Source organism: Candoia aspera, chromosome 10 (assembly GCF_035149785.1).
Source record: "Candoia aspera isolate rCanAsp1 chromosome 10, rCanAsp1.hap2, whole genome shotgun sequence".
Taxonomy (NCBI): Eukaryota; Metazoa; Chordata; class Lepidosauria; order Squamata; family Boidae; genus Candoia; species Candoia aspera.
Window position 1 is genome coordinate 25,543,175 of NC_086162.1, and position 15,583 is coordinate 25,558,757.

The 15,583-nt window shown below is 51.3% G+C and overlaps 1 protein-coding gene across 1 annotated transcript; it reads right to left on the bottom strand.

Moving 5' to 3' along the window:
- Positions 1-1,307: 1,307 nt before the first annotated feature.
- CHP2 (calcineurin like EF-hand protein 2) lies at positions 1,308-8,614 on the bottom strand. The gene is made up of 7 exons (XM_063312517.1): positions 8,527-8,614; positions 7,609-7,681; positions 5,939-6,019; positions 4,693-4,802; positions 4,050-4,111; positions 3,282-3,404; positions 1,308-2,564 (listed from the first exon to the last, which is right to left on the bottom strand). The coding sequence occupies exons 1-7, from the start codon at positions 8,591-8,593 to the stop codon at positions 2,511-2,513; spliced, it is 570 nt and encodes a 189-aa protein (XP_063168587.1). The 5' UTR covers positions 8,594-8,614; the 3' UTR covers positions 1,308-2,510.
- Positions 8,615-15,583: the final 6,969 nt, after the last annotated feature.

A 15,583-nucleotide genomic window follows, 5' to 3' on the forward strand; every position in this document is an offset into this window, starting at 1 on the left:
AGCAGGTGGGCTATCCCATGTTCAGGTGGCTGGGCGGATGGGCCATTCCTCGTCAGCTGGCGCTACAGCTCAGGCCAGCCATGCCAAAGGGGAGCCCCGGCCGGTTCCCAGCGCACCATGTTGGTAGCTTAGTGGCAGAGACAAAGAGTCCCTCGCGGTGCCCCCCCCAGCAGCAGCTGGCACTCTCTGTCCCTGGCCCTCTGGTCCTGCAGCAGGAGGCCTCCAGCTGGGTGTCCTGCCATTGGCCAGTCCTGGGAATGACATCATATGACGACGCAGAGCTCGGCTGTGGTGGGTGGGAGAAGATTGGCTGGCAGGCAGCTTTCGTCGTGCAGGTGGGGAGGGGGGTCCCCCAAGGAGGCCTTGTGGGGTGATGGGGCCAGCGGGGCACATGCATGGGCAGGCAGGCCCTGGAGGAGAGAGGGTGAACACTGCATCTTTCTTAACGCCCACCGGGGTGGGGCTGTAGGCGTCTATGTGCTGCAATTCCTGCCCGCAGGGCATTGGGTTACCAATGTGGAGTAGAAGTTGCTTTGGATTTTTAATCTCCCATGCCCTTTGTGACAGCCCTGACCAGGGAGAATGGAGGACGTTCTCCATTGTGGTGTTGCAAAAAATTCATCCTGCGCTGGAGGGATGTTTCAGCATCATGAAATGACAAAAATCTCAGATCTTCTCTTGATGTAGGGAGCTGGAGTCACTAGAACGGGGGCGGGGGAGGGGTAGACCGACATGGAGAAAACTCAGGTCCTATTCCACACTGCCCCCCAGCTATGAAAACTACCTGGGAAACTTTAGGCCAGTTGCTTAGCTCAGCCCACCTTGCAGGGTTGTTGTGGGGGGAAAAATGAGAGGAAGCAACCCTAGGTGACTCAGCATGGGCTCCTAAACAAAAGGTGGCTATAAATCTAGCTAATAAGAAATGTGTAGTTTCTCTCCCCCCCCCCCCCCGTTTGGCGGGGTTAGGGTGCTTGGCCACGTTTTCCTACTCTTCCAGAAACCCAGGGAAAATCTCTCTCAGCAGATTCTTGCCTGATTAGAGAAAGCAACGGCTCTGAGCAACTCGGGCAGTTTGCAGTTCATCCCCTGCAATGCCACCGGGCGTGTGAACTTTCCTTGCAGCCAAATGTAAGTTAAAGTTCCCTCACTGTTTCTTGTTTGGACCCGCCACTGCCCTTTGCGTGGACACACACCCAGAGCTGTGATTGCCTGCTTTCTTTCTGGTAGTAATGTGGTGCAGGAGAAGCATCAGAGCGGAACATGCCGAAGGGCTGTGTATAAATACAGAAAGAAAAGCCAAAAATGTGTCCAGGTTAATGAAGCATTTAATCTACATAGTTGTAAGCCTACTGCAGAATTTTGCTGGCCCTTATCTCTTAGGAGAGTGTTGTTCAAAAGGGGCAGGGAGAAAACGTCAACACTTTAGGGGTGTGCCATCCAGTTGGTAAAGGCGGTAGCTGGGCAAAGCACCTGTTTTGTCTAAGGTCCGCAGCTGGCATCTTCAGGGAAGCCCCAGCGAGCCGCGAACACCAGAACAGCCCGGCTGGATCAGGCTCAATGAAGCCCATCACCATCAAACATCTAGCTTCACATAGATTGGCCTCTTGGGAGCTCACAGGTGGATGGAGGCCTCCCGCTCTGCCACCTCTGTTCCCCATTTGGAGGCGACTGTCTTTCAGACCGAGAGCCCGGGATTAACCTGGCTGTGGATGTCTCCAGTCCCTGTTTAAATCCAGCTAAATGAGCCGCCATTTCCACGGCTTGTGCTTATGAATCCTACCGAGTGATGAAGTGCTTCTGAAGAGCGGCAGTTGTCTGTTTTACATGTCCTTCCCATCGGCTTCTTTGATCCTAGTGTTTGGGGGAGGGAGAAAAATTATCCCGAACGGCTTCCTCCAGACCAGGCAGAGTTTGACGAACCTCAGTTATGTTCCTCCATAATTGCTTTTTGGCTGAAGCTCAAAGGTCCCAAATGTTCCAGCCATTTCCCACTGGGTTAGCTCTTGCCAGCCGGTGTTGATGAGACTGAATCAGGGAATGGCCTGTCTTGGCTGCAGAAGCTTCCAGTCTCTTTGCCCCAGCTAACAAAAGTCTTCCGGACAAGGACTCTGAAGGTGCACCCGCTACATCCGAAACCATTGCAAAACTTGCAGAAAATATCCAAGTCGTCTCATCGGTGCCCGTGGGATAAACGAGCAGAGAATTCTACACAGCTTTCTCTTTCCCTGAAACAGACACAAGGGCCTGCCACGCATCCCAACACATGAAATAAGCACCTCGCCACTAAACAAAAAGCTCAATTTCTGACCCAGCTCGCCTAATATATGACGGGAGGTCTGCTCTCGTGCAGCAGCCCCAACAGCAAGCGCCAGCTGCCCCAGCTCGGGGTTCCCATCCCTGAAACAGGCTATCTGTGAATGGGGCTCCCGCGAGACCATCAGGAACCAGAGAGAGATCTGACCGGGTTCAGATGCCGCAAGCCCCATTTGGGGGCGCACTCTGGACCCCTGTCATTTCAGGATCCGCAGACTCATCTTTCGCTCAATATTCAGCTTTTCCACCGACTGCAAAAATAGCAGAGAGGGAGATACATGAAAACCTGTGGTGGACTTGAGTGTTCAGCCTTAGAACCATCTTTCTGTGCTAAACTTTGAAAAGTGGGTACAGGTAATCCTCACTTAACAACCCCAATGGGGACCAGAATTTTGGCCGCTAAGTGAAGCAGTCATTAAGTGAATCCAACCCAATTTTAGGACTCTTGCAGTGGTTGTTAAGTGAATCATGGGGTCCCCCATTGATTTGGCTGGCCGGAGCTGGCCAGGAAGGTCGAAAATGGTGAACACATGACCACAGGATGCTGTGATGGTCATAAGTGTGAACTGGTTGCCAAGTGACCAAATCACAATTATGTAACCGCGGGGACGCTGTGATGGTTGTAAGTGTGAGGACCAGTCATAAGTCGGTTTTTTCAGCACTGTCGTAAGTCCAAACCATCACTAAACGATGGTTGTTAAGCGAGGACTACCTGTAGAGAGTTCTCCCACCACCATTCTAGGGCTCCAAACTGCAGCCAAAACTAGACTTCCTGTTCTTTGCTTTGGACAGTTCACTGTTCTCCAGCCTCCTGAGTCTGCAGGGGTGGCTGGGAATTTCCCAGAGTTGTAGTCCCAGCACCTCTGGAGGGCTCCATGTTGGTCAGGCTGGACTACCAGAATGAAATGGTTCCCAGCCCCTCTGTATCTGCAGCACCCAGAAACATCCCAGTTCATTGCCAAGCAGACCTTGACAAACTCCTCGAAGGAGATAGCGCTGTCTCCATCTCTGTCGGCTTCTTGGATGGTCCGGTCGGTGATGCTCTCAAGCTGGTCATCTGTCACCTGGATGCCAACCATCATTCTCAGGACCTGGGTGGGAACAGGTGGCAGGAGCTGAGCGCTGCCATGGGTGATGCGGATTTCCACTCCTTGCTCACCCCTTGGGGAAAGCAAAGCTTGGCTTTGCAGGGAAGGGCCCTAAACTGAGAAGGGGTCTGCCCTGACTTCATGGTGCATGTGACCCATTCATCACTTTCATAGGAGGGAGGGAGGATAGTCCAGGATTCCTCAACCTTGGCAACTGTAAGCTGTGCGGACTTCAACTCCCAGAATTCCAGCAAAGCTGGCTGGGGAATTCTGGGAGTTGAAGTCCGCACAGCTTACAGTTGCCAAGGTTGAGGAACCCTGGTATAGAGCACAGCTATTAAGCACATGCCAGGAACATTCCTTTTGCCATCTGCAGAGAGCATCTAGAACAGTGTTTCTCAACCTTGGCAACTTTAAGATGTATGGAGTTCAATTCCCAGAATTCCCCAGCCAGCTCTGCTTTTTGTCACCAAGTCAACAGAGTTCCCCTAAGTTTGAGGCTAAAGGGGGTAAGGGCCACCACATAATAAAGCACATGTCTTGCAGACCCTCTTGAGGTGAACTATGCCTCCTTTAAAAAAGGGAAAATGGAATTAAGCACCACCCCTCCCTGCCGTAGCTTTTCAAAAGACCACCCAGCAAACTTACCTGTAGCATTTCAGCTCGTGAGATCTTGCCATCCTTGTCCTGGTCATATAACTGAAAAGCAACTTTACCAGAATCAGAAAAACAAGGAATTAGGACCAAGGATGAACCACCAGAAGCTTAAAAAAAAACTGGAAATGCTATGCCTACTCTCACATCCAATATCAGTATGGAAGACTTGAGTCATTTACGTGGTGTCTTGGCTATCGTTCGGAATGATGCTCATTCTGTTTCGTGGAATAGCACTGGATTTGGCCCTGGTGTCAGAACTGCGTCCTGGACATCTCCGCTTTTGTGAATGGACCAACGCAAGACCACGTTTCTACCCCTTTGAGCAAGGGTGGGGGGAGCTACTTGAAGACCTGCTCTGGCCCTGACAGCTGCAGTCTCGAGTACAGCTGGTGAAAACCGGCGGCATGGATTTCCACCGTTTGAACCGGGGAACGCATCTGCGCCGTAGGAGGAGAACAGAGGAGGGTCAGCACCACCACAGACCTTCCCCCCGCAGATCAGGACAGAAACAGCTCACCCAAGCCGCTGCATTCCAGGCTGTCAACAGGCAGCCTAGCCCTGCCCCAGAGCTACGAGGGGTCCTGCTTGGCACCTGCAGTGGCCTTTTGCTCCACCGCTTACGCAATACACTCACACTTCAGCTTGCTAAGGCGGCTGTTGATGTCCTCTGAGCTGCCAGGTCCTTCCACTGGCCGGAAGTGGGCGAGCACGTGGGCAAATGAACGGAAGTCAGCCACCTCGCTCCTAGGGAAGAACAGACCCTGCATTTCTGTGGCTCGTTCTAAGGATGTTCCTTATCCTGGGCATTTCTACAAGAGCTGGAGAAGAGGCTGGCTCCTTGGGCATCTTGTCAAGGGGGAGAGAGGCTATACACGTAGTCCTCACTTAATGACCACAGTTGGGATGTGAATTTTGGTTGCTAAGCGAAGTGGCCATTAAGCAAATCCAACCTGATTTTATGACTTTTCCAGCAGTCGTTAAGTGAATCACGTTGTGGGTGTTAAGTGAACCACGCAGTCATTAAGCAAATCACGTGGTTCCCCATTGATTTTGCTTGCCAGAAGCTGGCAAGGAAGGTCAAAATTGGCGATCAAGTGACCCTGGGACACTACGATGGTCATAAATGTGAACCAGTTGGCTAGCGCCCAAATCGTGATCACTTGACTGCAGGGACACTGCAACAGTCGTAAGTGTGAGGACCAATCGCAAGGCAGTTTTAGCACCGTTCTAAGTCCAAACTGTCACTAAATGAATGGTGGTTAAGCGAGGACTATTTGTATTGCCTCGCAACTCTCCATGCTAGGATTCCTCTCTGCCTGGGCGCTGGGGAATTTAATCAATCCTCACTTTGCAAACGTAAAGGTGAGCAAATGTCAGCATAAAGGCGTGAAGCGTAAAGGCAAGCAAACTGCAAATGCTTGTAGGGAGAAGCAGCTCGCTGCATACTATACCCAGCCTCCTCTGGGGCAGATGGAGTGGGTCACTGGGTAATCAGGAATAAATCACTGGAATAAATCACAATAATCACCGGGCAATCAATCAGGAAATAAATAAATAAGACGCCTTGATCATGCCTTAGCCTCCCGATTCCCCACATCTCTACCTTGAAACTTTCCCCAAATGGAAAGTTTTGACGGCACGGGAAATCGCCGGCCTCCACCCTCCGCTCTGTATGAGTGCCAGTTTTTCCCTCTGTAACTGCAGCCCTTCTCAGCTTTGTCACCCACACGCCATTTCTCTGCCTGGCTGTAAACAAAAGCCGGCGGACGGTGCGCCAGGCTCCAATTCCCTTCCATTTGCAGGGCGGGGCTGGGCGGAAGGGACTGGCCGTTCCCAGCTCGTCCTCCGCAGCTGGACTTTGGCGTGCTCCCCAGACCCACCCGTCCGGGAAGAAGGCGTTGACGATCCGGTCTCCGATGGGGTTCACTGCTAACTCGCCAATCCCTTCCAAGTCGTATCGGCTGCAGCGAGCAAACGAGAAAACTCTGTGACTTTATGGCAATGGCCGAAGCTGTGGTTTCACATCCGCACGGCTTACGTTTTCTCACACGCCCCACTGTTTTGCTCACGTGTGCTCCAACGTGGTGGATGAGAGAAAAGCAAGCTGGGAACCGGGCATAGAAATAATCAAACGCATATGCGGGTTAGTCACACTAAAAGAAAATTGAATGAAGTTTCCTATTTCCAAAGCAAGAAGTAATTTGAGATGCTTATCTAAGATCGGCTTCCTTGCATTCTCTTTCTTCTAGAATCTGCTGTTTTCCTGCTGATTGCTACCCGCTGCAGAGTTCTTGTTTCCAGCTACTGTTGCAGACTTGTTTAATTGGGCTCTGAACCTAGGTCAGCGTTTCTCAACCTTGGCAACTTGAAGATGGGTGGACTTCATCTCCCAGAATTGCCCAGCCAGCCTTGCTGGCTGGGGAATTCTGGGAGTTGAAGTCCACCCATCTTCAAGTTGCCAAGGTTGAGAAACGCTGACCTAGAGGCTGCTCAAAATATAGCTTCTTTCCATCTGCCTCAACTTACTGAGCAAGATAAATACAGGTAGTCCTCACTTAACAACCACAATTGGGACTGGCATTTTGGTTGGTAAGTGAAGCGGTCATTAAACAAATATGACCCAATTTTACGACCTTTTAGCACAGCTATTAAGCGAATCACCACGGGAGTTAAGCGAACCACGTGGTTGTTAAGCTAATCATGCAGTTCCCCATGGATTTTGCTTGCCAGAAGCCAGCTGGGAAGGTCAAAAATGGCGATCGCGTGACCATGTGACGCTGCGATTGTCATAAATGCAAACTGGTTGCCAAGGGCCCAAATAGTGATCACGTGACTGTGGCGATGCTGCAATGGTTGAGAGTATTGGTCGTAAGTCATTTTTTCCAGCACCATTCTAAGTCTGAACTGTCACTAAACAAATGGTTGTTAAGTGAGGATTACCTGTATGGCAGGATGGAGAGAAAAGATCCTCCATATAAAACAGAAGTGACTGAGTAACTTTTTAATGCAAAATATTAGTCCTATGTTGCATACCTACATTTTTTTGTAGGTAAGAATCATTATTTATGTTGCTCTAACTTTTCCTGGAGTTAGGATTTTAATGTTGCAGCTTTAAACCAGGGAACCGATTTCCTCCTGGTGCTCTTTTTCTATTGCTTTTCTAATACGGCTTGTACCAGCACATTGATTAATGCAACTGGGTTTCTCCGTGTTTGCAAAGGGCCTAAAAATCTTGTCTAAATGGCATTTGGTTTCAAAATTCAGGCTTCATCCTCCCAGCTTTCTGGTTGCAATTTTAAGAGTGTCCATCTTCCCCCGTCACACGCTGTAACCCACGCTTTGGAGATGGCTTATTTGAAACTGGCCGTAACTAGTGAGGTTGCACGTTTCAGATAACACTGAAATTGGGGTTAAGAAAACCAGGGGTAAGTAACTCCAGGCAGCGATAAAAGACCCTTAAGGGTTCTAGGCCGCTTCTGAGACCTTCCTCCTTGTCTTGCCCACCCACAGCCCCTGCCCCCCCGCTCCCTTTCCTCCGCTCCCCCCTTACCTGAGGTAGCCCTTGTCATCCTTGTCCAAGGCCTGGAACCGCTGGTAAAGGCGGGCAAGGCTGGCTTGGGAAACTGGGCAAGAAAGAGGGTTTAATGATTAAGCCGGGGAAATCTCGCAAGCTGGGCTAGGATGACCTCACCGGTCAGGCATTAAAGCAGCAACTGACATCCCGCTGGCTAAACGCGTTGGCCGCTGTAACTGGGGAGCCTGGTTTGCCAGGCGGGGGTGTGGGGGCTGCCTGGCCGCATTCGCGGAGGGGCCGTTTCCCCTCTGCGTCCGGGGGAATGACAGGGCGGCCGGGCAGCCGCGGGGCCAGGAGGGCTGGAAACTAGAGAAGGGCAACAGGCCGCCCGCCCCAGCTCCGCCCCGGTGCCGGGCCAGCGGCGCAGAGAACCGGCGGCGGCGGGCCGGAGCGCCTTCCCCGGAGCGGCAGGCAGCCCTCCCCCTCCCCTCCCCTCCCGCCCCCGCCGCGCCGGAGAACTTCAAAGCTGGCGCGGGGGGGGGTCGGGAAGAGAAACCCCGCCGCTCCCGGGAGCAGGCGAGGCGCCTCGCCCCGCCCGCCAAGGCCGCAAGGAAAGGAGCCCCCGCGGGCCGATGAGGGCGGCCGCAGCGGGAGGGGGCCGCCCCGCGTTCCCGAAGAAGCCACAAGTGGCCGGACACCCCCCCCCCGCTGAGCCGCGGACCGCGTTTGCACCGACCGATCTCCCCCGCCCCGGCCGGTTTGGACTACCCGGCCGGCGGGGCGGGGGCCGCAAGCCCGGGCCCGGCGCCCCTCCCTCCGGCCCGCCCGAGACCGGCCGGCCGCGTCCCGCCCGCTCCCGCCGCAGCCCGGCGCTCCCGGGGACGACGGGCGCTGGAGTGCGGGGGCCGCGGGGGCGCCCGCCTGCGCTCCTCCCGCCGCCCGGCAGCGCCTTACAGCCGGTCTCGGCCATGATCGCCTCCTGCTCCGGGACCGGGCGCTGCTGCGAGCCCTGCGCCCCCATCGCGGCGGCGGCGGCGGCGGCGGCGGCAGCAGCAGCAGCGCCGGGCGAGGCTTGGCCGGGCCGCCCGCGGGGGGGCGCAGGCGAGGCCCCTGTGGGCGGCCGGACCGCCCCGCCGGGCTTCCGCGGCTCGGAGCGGCGCTTGGGCGGCCGGCGGCGCGCCGATTCCGGCGGCTGCTCCCCGCTCCACCCGGCGCCTCCCTGGGGGCCGGGCGGGGGGCGCCCCGCAAGCAGAGCCCGGAGGGAGCCCGACCATCGTGGGGCGGGGCGGAGACTGGAAACCGCGGCCGGCTGGCCGGGAAGAGCGCATCTCCCGGCCCGCGAGTCGAGGAGGGTCGGTCGTCGGAAGAGCCCCAGGACGCGCGCGGGGCGGCGGGTGGGCCTGGCCGCTTCCCAAGGTTGATCCAAGAGGGCTGGGGGGGCTTTGGGGCAGCTTCTCTCCCCCGGGGCGGTGACTATGGACAGAATAGGGGCAGGGAGCATTACTTGGTTTCTAGGGTGGGGTTACAGTCACGCGTCCGTCAAAACGCCCGGCGGCTCTTGCCAGGCCTGCCCATAGACCAGTGTTCTCAACCCCGGCGACTTTAAGCTAGGTGGACTTCAACTCCCAGAATTCCCCAGCCAGCTTTGCTGGCTGGGGAATTCTGGGAGTTGAAGTCCACACGTCTTAAATGTCTCAAAGATCCTGGCAACTGGATTTCTTTCTTTTTGGTTGCAACGTTTTGCAGCTTGTCCGAGCAGCTTCTTTGGTCTACACGGTTCAACCAAAAAGAAAGAAATCCAGCTGTTGCCGCGACTCCGCCTACAGACACACGTCTCAAGAGTTGCTGAGGCTGAGGAGTGCTGCCATGGCCGCTCTTGTCGGAGCAGACAGATTTAGCATTTGCTGCTTCATGGGGAGGAACGCAGCAGCCTGGATTCCTTGTGCTCTCTTGGTGGGCCTGAGGCTTCGAACCCTTGCCAGGTCGGAAGAGTGCTCCTGGGCATACCATTTGGGAAGGGAGGGCGACGGAAAGTGTCCTCCTGGGGCTTTTCCAACTCAAAAAGGAGACCAACACACGCCAGGCCTGAGAGCATGCTGGGGGGCAAATTGTAAGGATTGTAGGTGCAGACCTGTGGGAGCCTCCTTCACCCCACGAAGCCAGAGGGACAGCTCCTTTTCGGAACTGGCTAACTGGGCTCGAGAACATCGTACGAGATCGTCCAGCCTTCCAGCTTCTGGCCTGAAAGACACCATCAATCCCCACCCATTTTTTTCAGGATTCTGGGTTAGGGTGAACAAGAAAACCACCTCCACGTGGCCTGTGGGCATACGTCTCCAGCTGCGGGCCCAGCTACACAAGGCAGGGACTGTCTCACTGTGTTTTGCGCAGGGCAGAATTTGAACTGGAGCCCCTGATGGGGTGGCTCTCCCAACAAGCCACAACTGGAGGCCAAGCTTGTTCTTGGATTTAGAACTGGGTTGGTTAAAAGAAAAAATTAAGGTTTCACTTTAGGCATCTCCCTAAACCAGTGTTTCTCAACCTTGGCAACTTAAAGACGTGTGGACTTCAACTCCCAGAAGTGGGTCACGCCTGATTTTACAACATTTTTTGCCTCAGTCATTAAGCAAATCACTGTGGTCACTAAGTGAATCCAGCTTCCCCCATTGACTTTGCTTGTCGGAAGCCAGATGGGAAGATCACAAATGGCAATCACGTGACCCTGGGACACTGCAACTGAGGTAAATACATGCCAGTTGCCAAGCACCTGAGTTTTGATCACATGACCACGGGGACACTGCCATGGTCTAAGTGCGAGGACTGATCACAAGTAACTTTTTTCAGTGCCGTCTTAACTTCGTAACTAGCTAAGTGAATGGTCGTAAGTAGAGGACTACCTGTACAGGCAGGAACCATTTGCTTTGCTAAGTGATTCCCAAGGACGGGAGAAGTAAATGGTGCGACTGGAGAGGGAGACTTCGCACACCTTGCATACCAGATCTCTGAAAAACGATGACTTACCCTCATCCCCACAACCACCCACTCTGCCAAGTGGAAGCGACTCAGAGCAGACAAGAGTATCAGACGGATTACTCCTTGCGCAAAATAGACATTTTATATAACTTTCTTTTGCGAGAAAACGCCTTACATTAAAAAAAACCACAGAAAAGTTACAGAAGCTGGGAAAAGATATATAAACAGGACACATAAATATACACAATACACAACATAAATATGTATATAATTATCTCCCGCAGGATTTTTTTTTGCATACTGTACAATATTTCTTGTTTGTTTTTAAATTAAAAGTAGAAATATAGGGGAGGGGGGGATAATTTAAAAAGAACTGCTGCCCTCGTGATTTTTAGAATTTTTTTTACAATCTGAGGCTACACATTTGAATCTTTTGAAACAAACAGAAAGGGCTGCTGCAGCTGGGATTGAAATTAAATTAGGATGACTCTGTTGCCGCATCGTTGATGCTTTAAAAGTATGATTCTGTCTCCTCATAGTTTTGTTTTCACTGAAAGAATACTTTTTGAAAAAAAGCTTGATTTTTCCATTGACTTTTCCATAACTGAAACTTCAGGCAACAGAAAATGGCAAGGTCCCTCCTCGAAAAACTTACTGAAAGAAAATTAGAAAGATGGAAAAGCAATCACAAAGTGCACCCAATTCATTATGTAAACCACTGCAGATTTTCTTCGTTGCAATTGTTAAAAACGTGTAGAAAAGCACTTAACGCAAGGGAAAATGGAGGCCCCTTGCAATAATTCTTCATGGTCCACTTTGGGCTCAGACCTCTTCCTGCCCGCCACCCCCAGGTGAACTCTAAGGCAGGGGTGGGAGTTTCCAGATCAGCAGAATCCAAGCTGTTTGTCTGTTTTGTTTGCACTATTAATCAGAACCCTGAGATCATGCCACTGAAGCCAAGTGCAAAACAGTGGTGCAAGTGTGCTAGAAAGGACCAGGGTGCCTCTGAGCATATCCAGTGCTCAGGAACTTTTGACCAGTACCAGAACCAAACTCATAGGCTCTTCCATAAAAATCCAAGCCTGTTTCCCCATTGCTATTGCAACAAGGGGGGAGGAGATACAACCCCCCCTTACAAATTGTCCATCTCCACTCCAGTGTGGGTCGGTCATTCTCTTGTAATCCCCTTTTAATGGATGGGAAAGCCCTTCCCGAGCCACGTTTCAGGACATCCATTTGGTTGAGCCGAAATCTTCTCCACTTGTAGACCGGGTTAGCGCAGGATGGCTTTTTTGTGGAGTTGGTGCAGGAGGTCAAGAAATGGTGGTTGGGGACTCTGAGGAGGAGGTGAGATGGCCCTAGAATCTTGGTTGTGTCTCAGGGCTGCCCTCAAGCGGGAAAGGGTGGCCTAAACATCCCAGGAAAAAGCCATTTTAGAAGGGCGCTCCGTCATCGCAAAACCAACCATGTCCGCTTCCCATCCGTGTAGTCCGACAGTGGGAATATAATCTTCAACGGCTAAGGGGTTCCTCGCTCTTCCTGCAGGAGACAATGCTGCAGATTCCTGAGCTGCCCTTCTAGATTTCTTTGCTACCAACCCAAACTGTTCTGCTTAATACTGGATGGTTTGGATAAAAGGCAGAGCGGGAGTCAAATGCTGCCACTTGTAGCTTCCTGTCCGATGGCCAACCTCGTTCTTCTTCTAGTGGACCGGAAAAAAAATCCCACAAAACTGTCACCAGGAAAAAAAGAAATTAAGCTTCACAAAAATGACTTCAGTTCTAGCACACGTGTGGGACAAGGACCTGCCTTTTATCCCCATTCAGACAATCCTAGTGCAGTTTCATTTCCTCCCAAATCTTCATTTTCCTGCATCCCAAATCGGCTTTCCTTCTTTTGCCCAAGACAAAAACAAGTTTCTTGAAACCCAGCTCTAACGCTGCGTTTTCCAATCTATTGGTCACTTCCGTTCCTATCGGATCTAGCAGTCAGTCTGTCGTTCTCAATGCAAATAATAATAATAATAATAATAATAATAATAACAACAACAATAAAATAGCAGCAAGAATAAATATTAAATATTTTCCTTTAAAAAAGGAGTCTTTCTGATAATACTATATAGATTTTCAAAATAATAATTAAAACATTGGCTGCTCCAGGAGTCCTTGCAGTGTGTGCAATCTGTAAACATTCCTTTAGCTGAAAAAAATTAAGACAGATGCCAGATTCCAAGGCTGCAGAGACGGACCTTTAGACCTAGAAAAGAGCATGAAGGAGATTAGAACCACACACCACGGCAGAACGAAGTGCTACCTCCTTGTTCCTCTGCTCTAGCTTTTTTTCTCAATTTTGACCTTTAGTGAGAACTTTTCCAAGGACGAAGCCGGCCTGCCGAGTTTACATACATTGCTACTTGCAATTTTCAACACATTGCAATTTTTAACAGAGATGACCACGGGTGTGTGAAGATGTGTGAAAAAAGTCAAGATGGGGTGTGCAACCATGCACTCAGAGAAACCATCTTGACTGTTTGCACCCCACTCCCTCCTTGCAGATGCCCCTGATTTTTGCAGGGGATGTTTTCTTAGGAATCTTCTGGGGAGGAACCCATAAGTCCCTACTCTCCTATTCACCTGGAAATCAGAGGCTGCTCCTGATCCATCTGACAAGGGAAGAGATGTGGCTTCTCTTCCACACTGCAGAGAAATGTGGCACAAAACAAGAAATTGGAACTTGCTAATCTCTGGCCCAACAGCGCTAGGGCCCTAACCCTGAAAACGTACAAAACGCAACCTTGGTGAAAGGTGGGATGTTCCTCAACGGCAGTTCCAAAACTACGTTTTTTTTCTAGTGGGGCTGGTGAAGTCTCCCTTTGCTTCTCCCAAAAAATGGGAGGGGGCTTCGGTCGCCTGGCATGTTTCTGCCCACCAGTTCTGAAGGACAGCTAAAATCTGGACATGTTGCATGGAGCAGGAAAAGGGGAAATAGATCCTAAACCTTCCCCTTGCACGTTCAAACAGTCATTGCTGTGGTGTCTCACAGGAGGAAATGGGGCAGAGCAAAATTTAACAATGGAGTGGTTTAAATCTATGGCTTTAAAAACACGCGCACACACAGAAGAGAGAGGTGGTCAATGTCTCTAATTTAAGCAGGCAAAGACGAGGCATACCAACCGTGTGGACCCATCTATGACTTGTCTGCTTAACATGGATCTGAGAGGCCAGGAGAAGAGACTGTCTAACCTATTGATCAGCTATTGATGGGGGGAGCCTCCTGCCAGGAGCGCCCCATAGGAATGCCTTCCAACGCTGTGCCCACCCTGCGGGGCTAACTATTAATTTCTCAATTCCTGTACAACAACAACAACAATGCAAGCATGGTGAAGAGGACTGAAGTCCTTCTAGATAGCCTATCTTCCTGGCCACCTAACCTAGCCCAAGAAATAACCAACCAAAACCATATGGTGCAGCCAAAGTATGGTTCTTGGCTTTACTATTTCTTTCTTTTGATTTTTCCGGAGGTCCTCTCCCCAAGGCATCCTGAAGGGGCCACCCGACGTGGGGCAAGACATGCAAGAAAGGACAACCATGAGATGGCCACCATGCACTACCTCCTGAATTTATGGCCAGGTAAACCCTGGCGGCTTGAGAAGAGGGAGAGCTCATCTTTCTACTGTGCTCCTGGGGCCAGCTGGACACACTCTTCTACCTCTTGCTGACCATTCGAGGGTTCCTGCAGTCCAGCCCTTTAGTGGCCGTCTCCCGGAGACCATCTCCAACCGAGACTTTCCATTTTCAGTCTGCTTCCAAAAGACCTAGCAGGAACCTCTCTGAATCATGCAACGGACACTTGAGCCAAGCTGGAGAAAGGAACACTGGACTTACCGTGGAAAATGTCATCTCGTCGGTGGGTGGAGGGCATTCTGGAATAGGTCACTCTGGAACTGTTCCAGCAGGCAAGAAAGCCATGTAAATCAGCAAACGCAATACTGTTTCCTGTGGTGGGTGGACTCTCCCCACTTGGGGATAGAATGAAGCTGGTGTAACTTTGTTCTACAATTGGACCAAATCTTCAAGAAGTTAAAATGCGCATGAAGAACTACCAGATGTCTTAGCAGAGGACATCCCTACAATTTCACCTGTACTACACGCAGCCAAACGCCAGCGACTCAGTAAGATTACCACTAGAACAGGCTTAGGATGTTCTCATCCAATGATGAGCTGATGCCTTCAGAATAGTCCCACTGTTCCTCTTCCCCTTAACAGAGATGGCTCTCCTGGAGAAAGAAACCTGAAAGCTAACTTCAGTCCATGAATGTCTAGATGATCTACGTGGATATGAGCCCATCTAGACTCTAAGATCAGGTGAATCTGCATCTCAAAGACACTGCCCATCTCAGAGGCTGGTGCTTGATCCCTGTGCCATCAGGGGGTCCTCTCATCCACCAGAAGGGATAATGGCTGCTGGGTCACATGGCTTTGCTCGCTGGAATAAGAGAGAAGTAACCTGCTCCAGGCCATGCTTCACCCACCGAGGGAGAACTTCTGGTTCATGTTGAGGTATCTTTCCCATCTCTTGCACTGGATCCTGAAATAGCAGTTAAGTTTTTTTAAATGGAGACCTTCAGTTTCTGCATTCAAACCCAACCCTTTTATTCCAGACTTCTGTACCACTCTTACCTGCAGCAATTAGAGTATTACTCTGCTGCTTAAATGGTTTTGTGGCACAAGGAGGTTGAATTGCCATGATAAGCTTTAGCTGCTCTCAGCAAAAGTGCAGCTGAGCGAAGGTGCCCAATTCACGCCGCCTCTTGAGGGATCATGCATGAGTGAACGGCAGCAAGATATGCATTGGTGGAAAGAAATAACTCTTTTGGTTGATGCTTATTATTTATACAAACAAGAGCTCAGCCCGCTGAAATACTCTGTAGCGCTCGCCTACTGCACAAATGAAAAACCAACTATGCAGGTTGGATCTCACGTAACAATGACTCTGCCTGGTTTTGTAAAAACACAGGTAGCCACTGCTTTGCCGGCCT

Bases quoted from the DNA above. Each gene is read 5' to 3' on its own strand.
- CHP2 (XM_063312517.1), bottom strand. From the start codon at position 8,593: ATGGGGGCGCAGGGCTCGCAGCAGCGCCCGGTCCCGGAGCAGGAGGCG. The intron at 7,682-8,526 runs GTAAGGCGCTGC...TTTCTTGCCCAG, and splicing joins GATCATGGCCGAGACCGGCT to TTTCCCAAGCCAGCCTTGCC. The intron at 4,112-4,692 runs GTGAGTGTATTG...ATTCTGGTAAAG, and splicing joins CCGCCTTAGCAAGCTGAAGT to TTGCTTTTCAGTTATATGAC.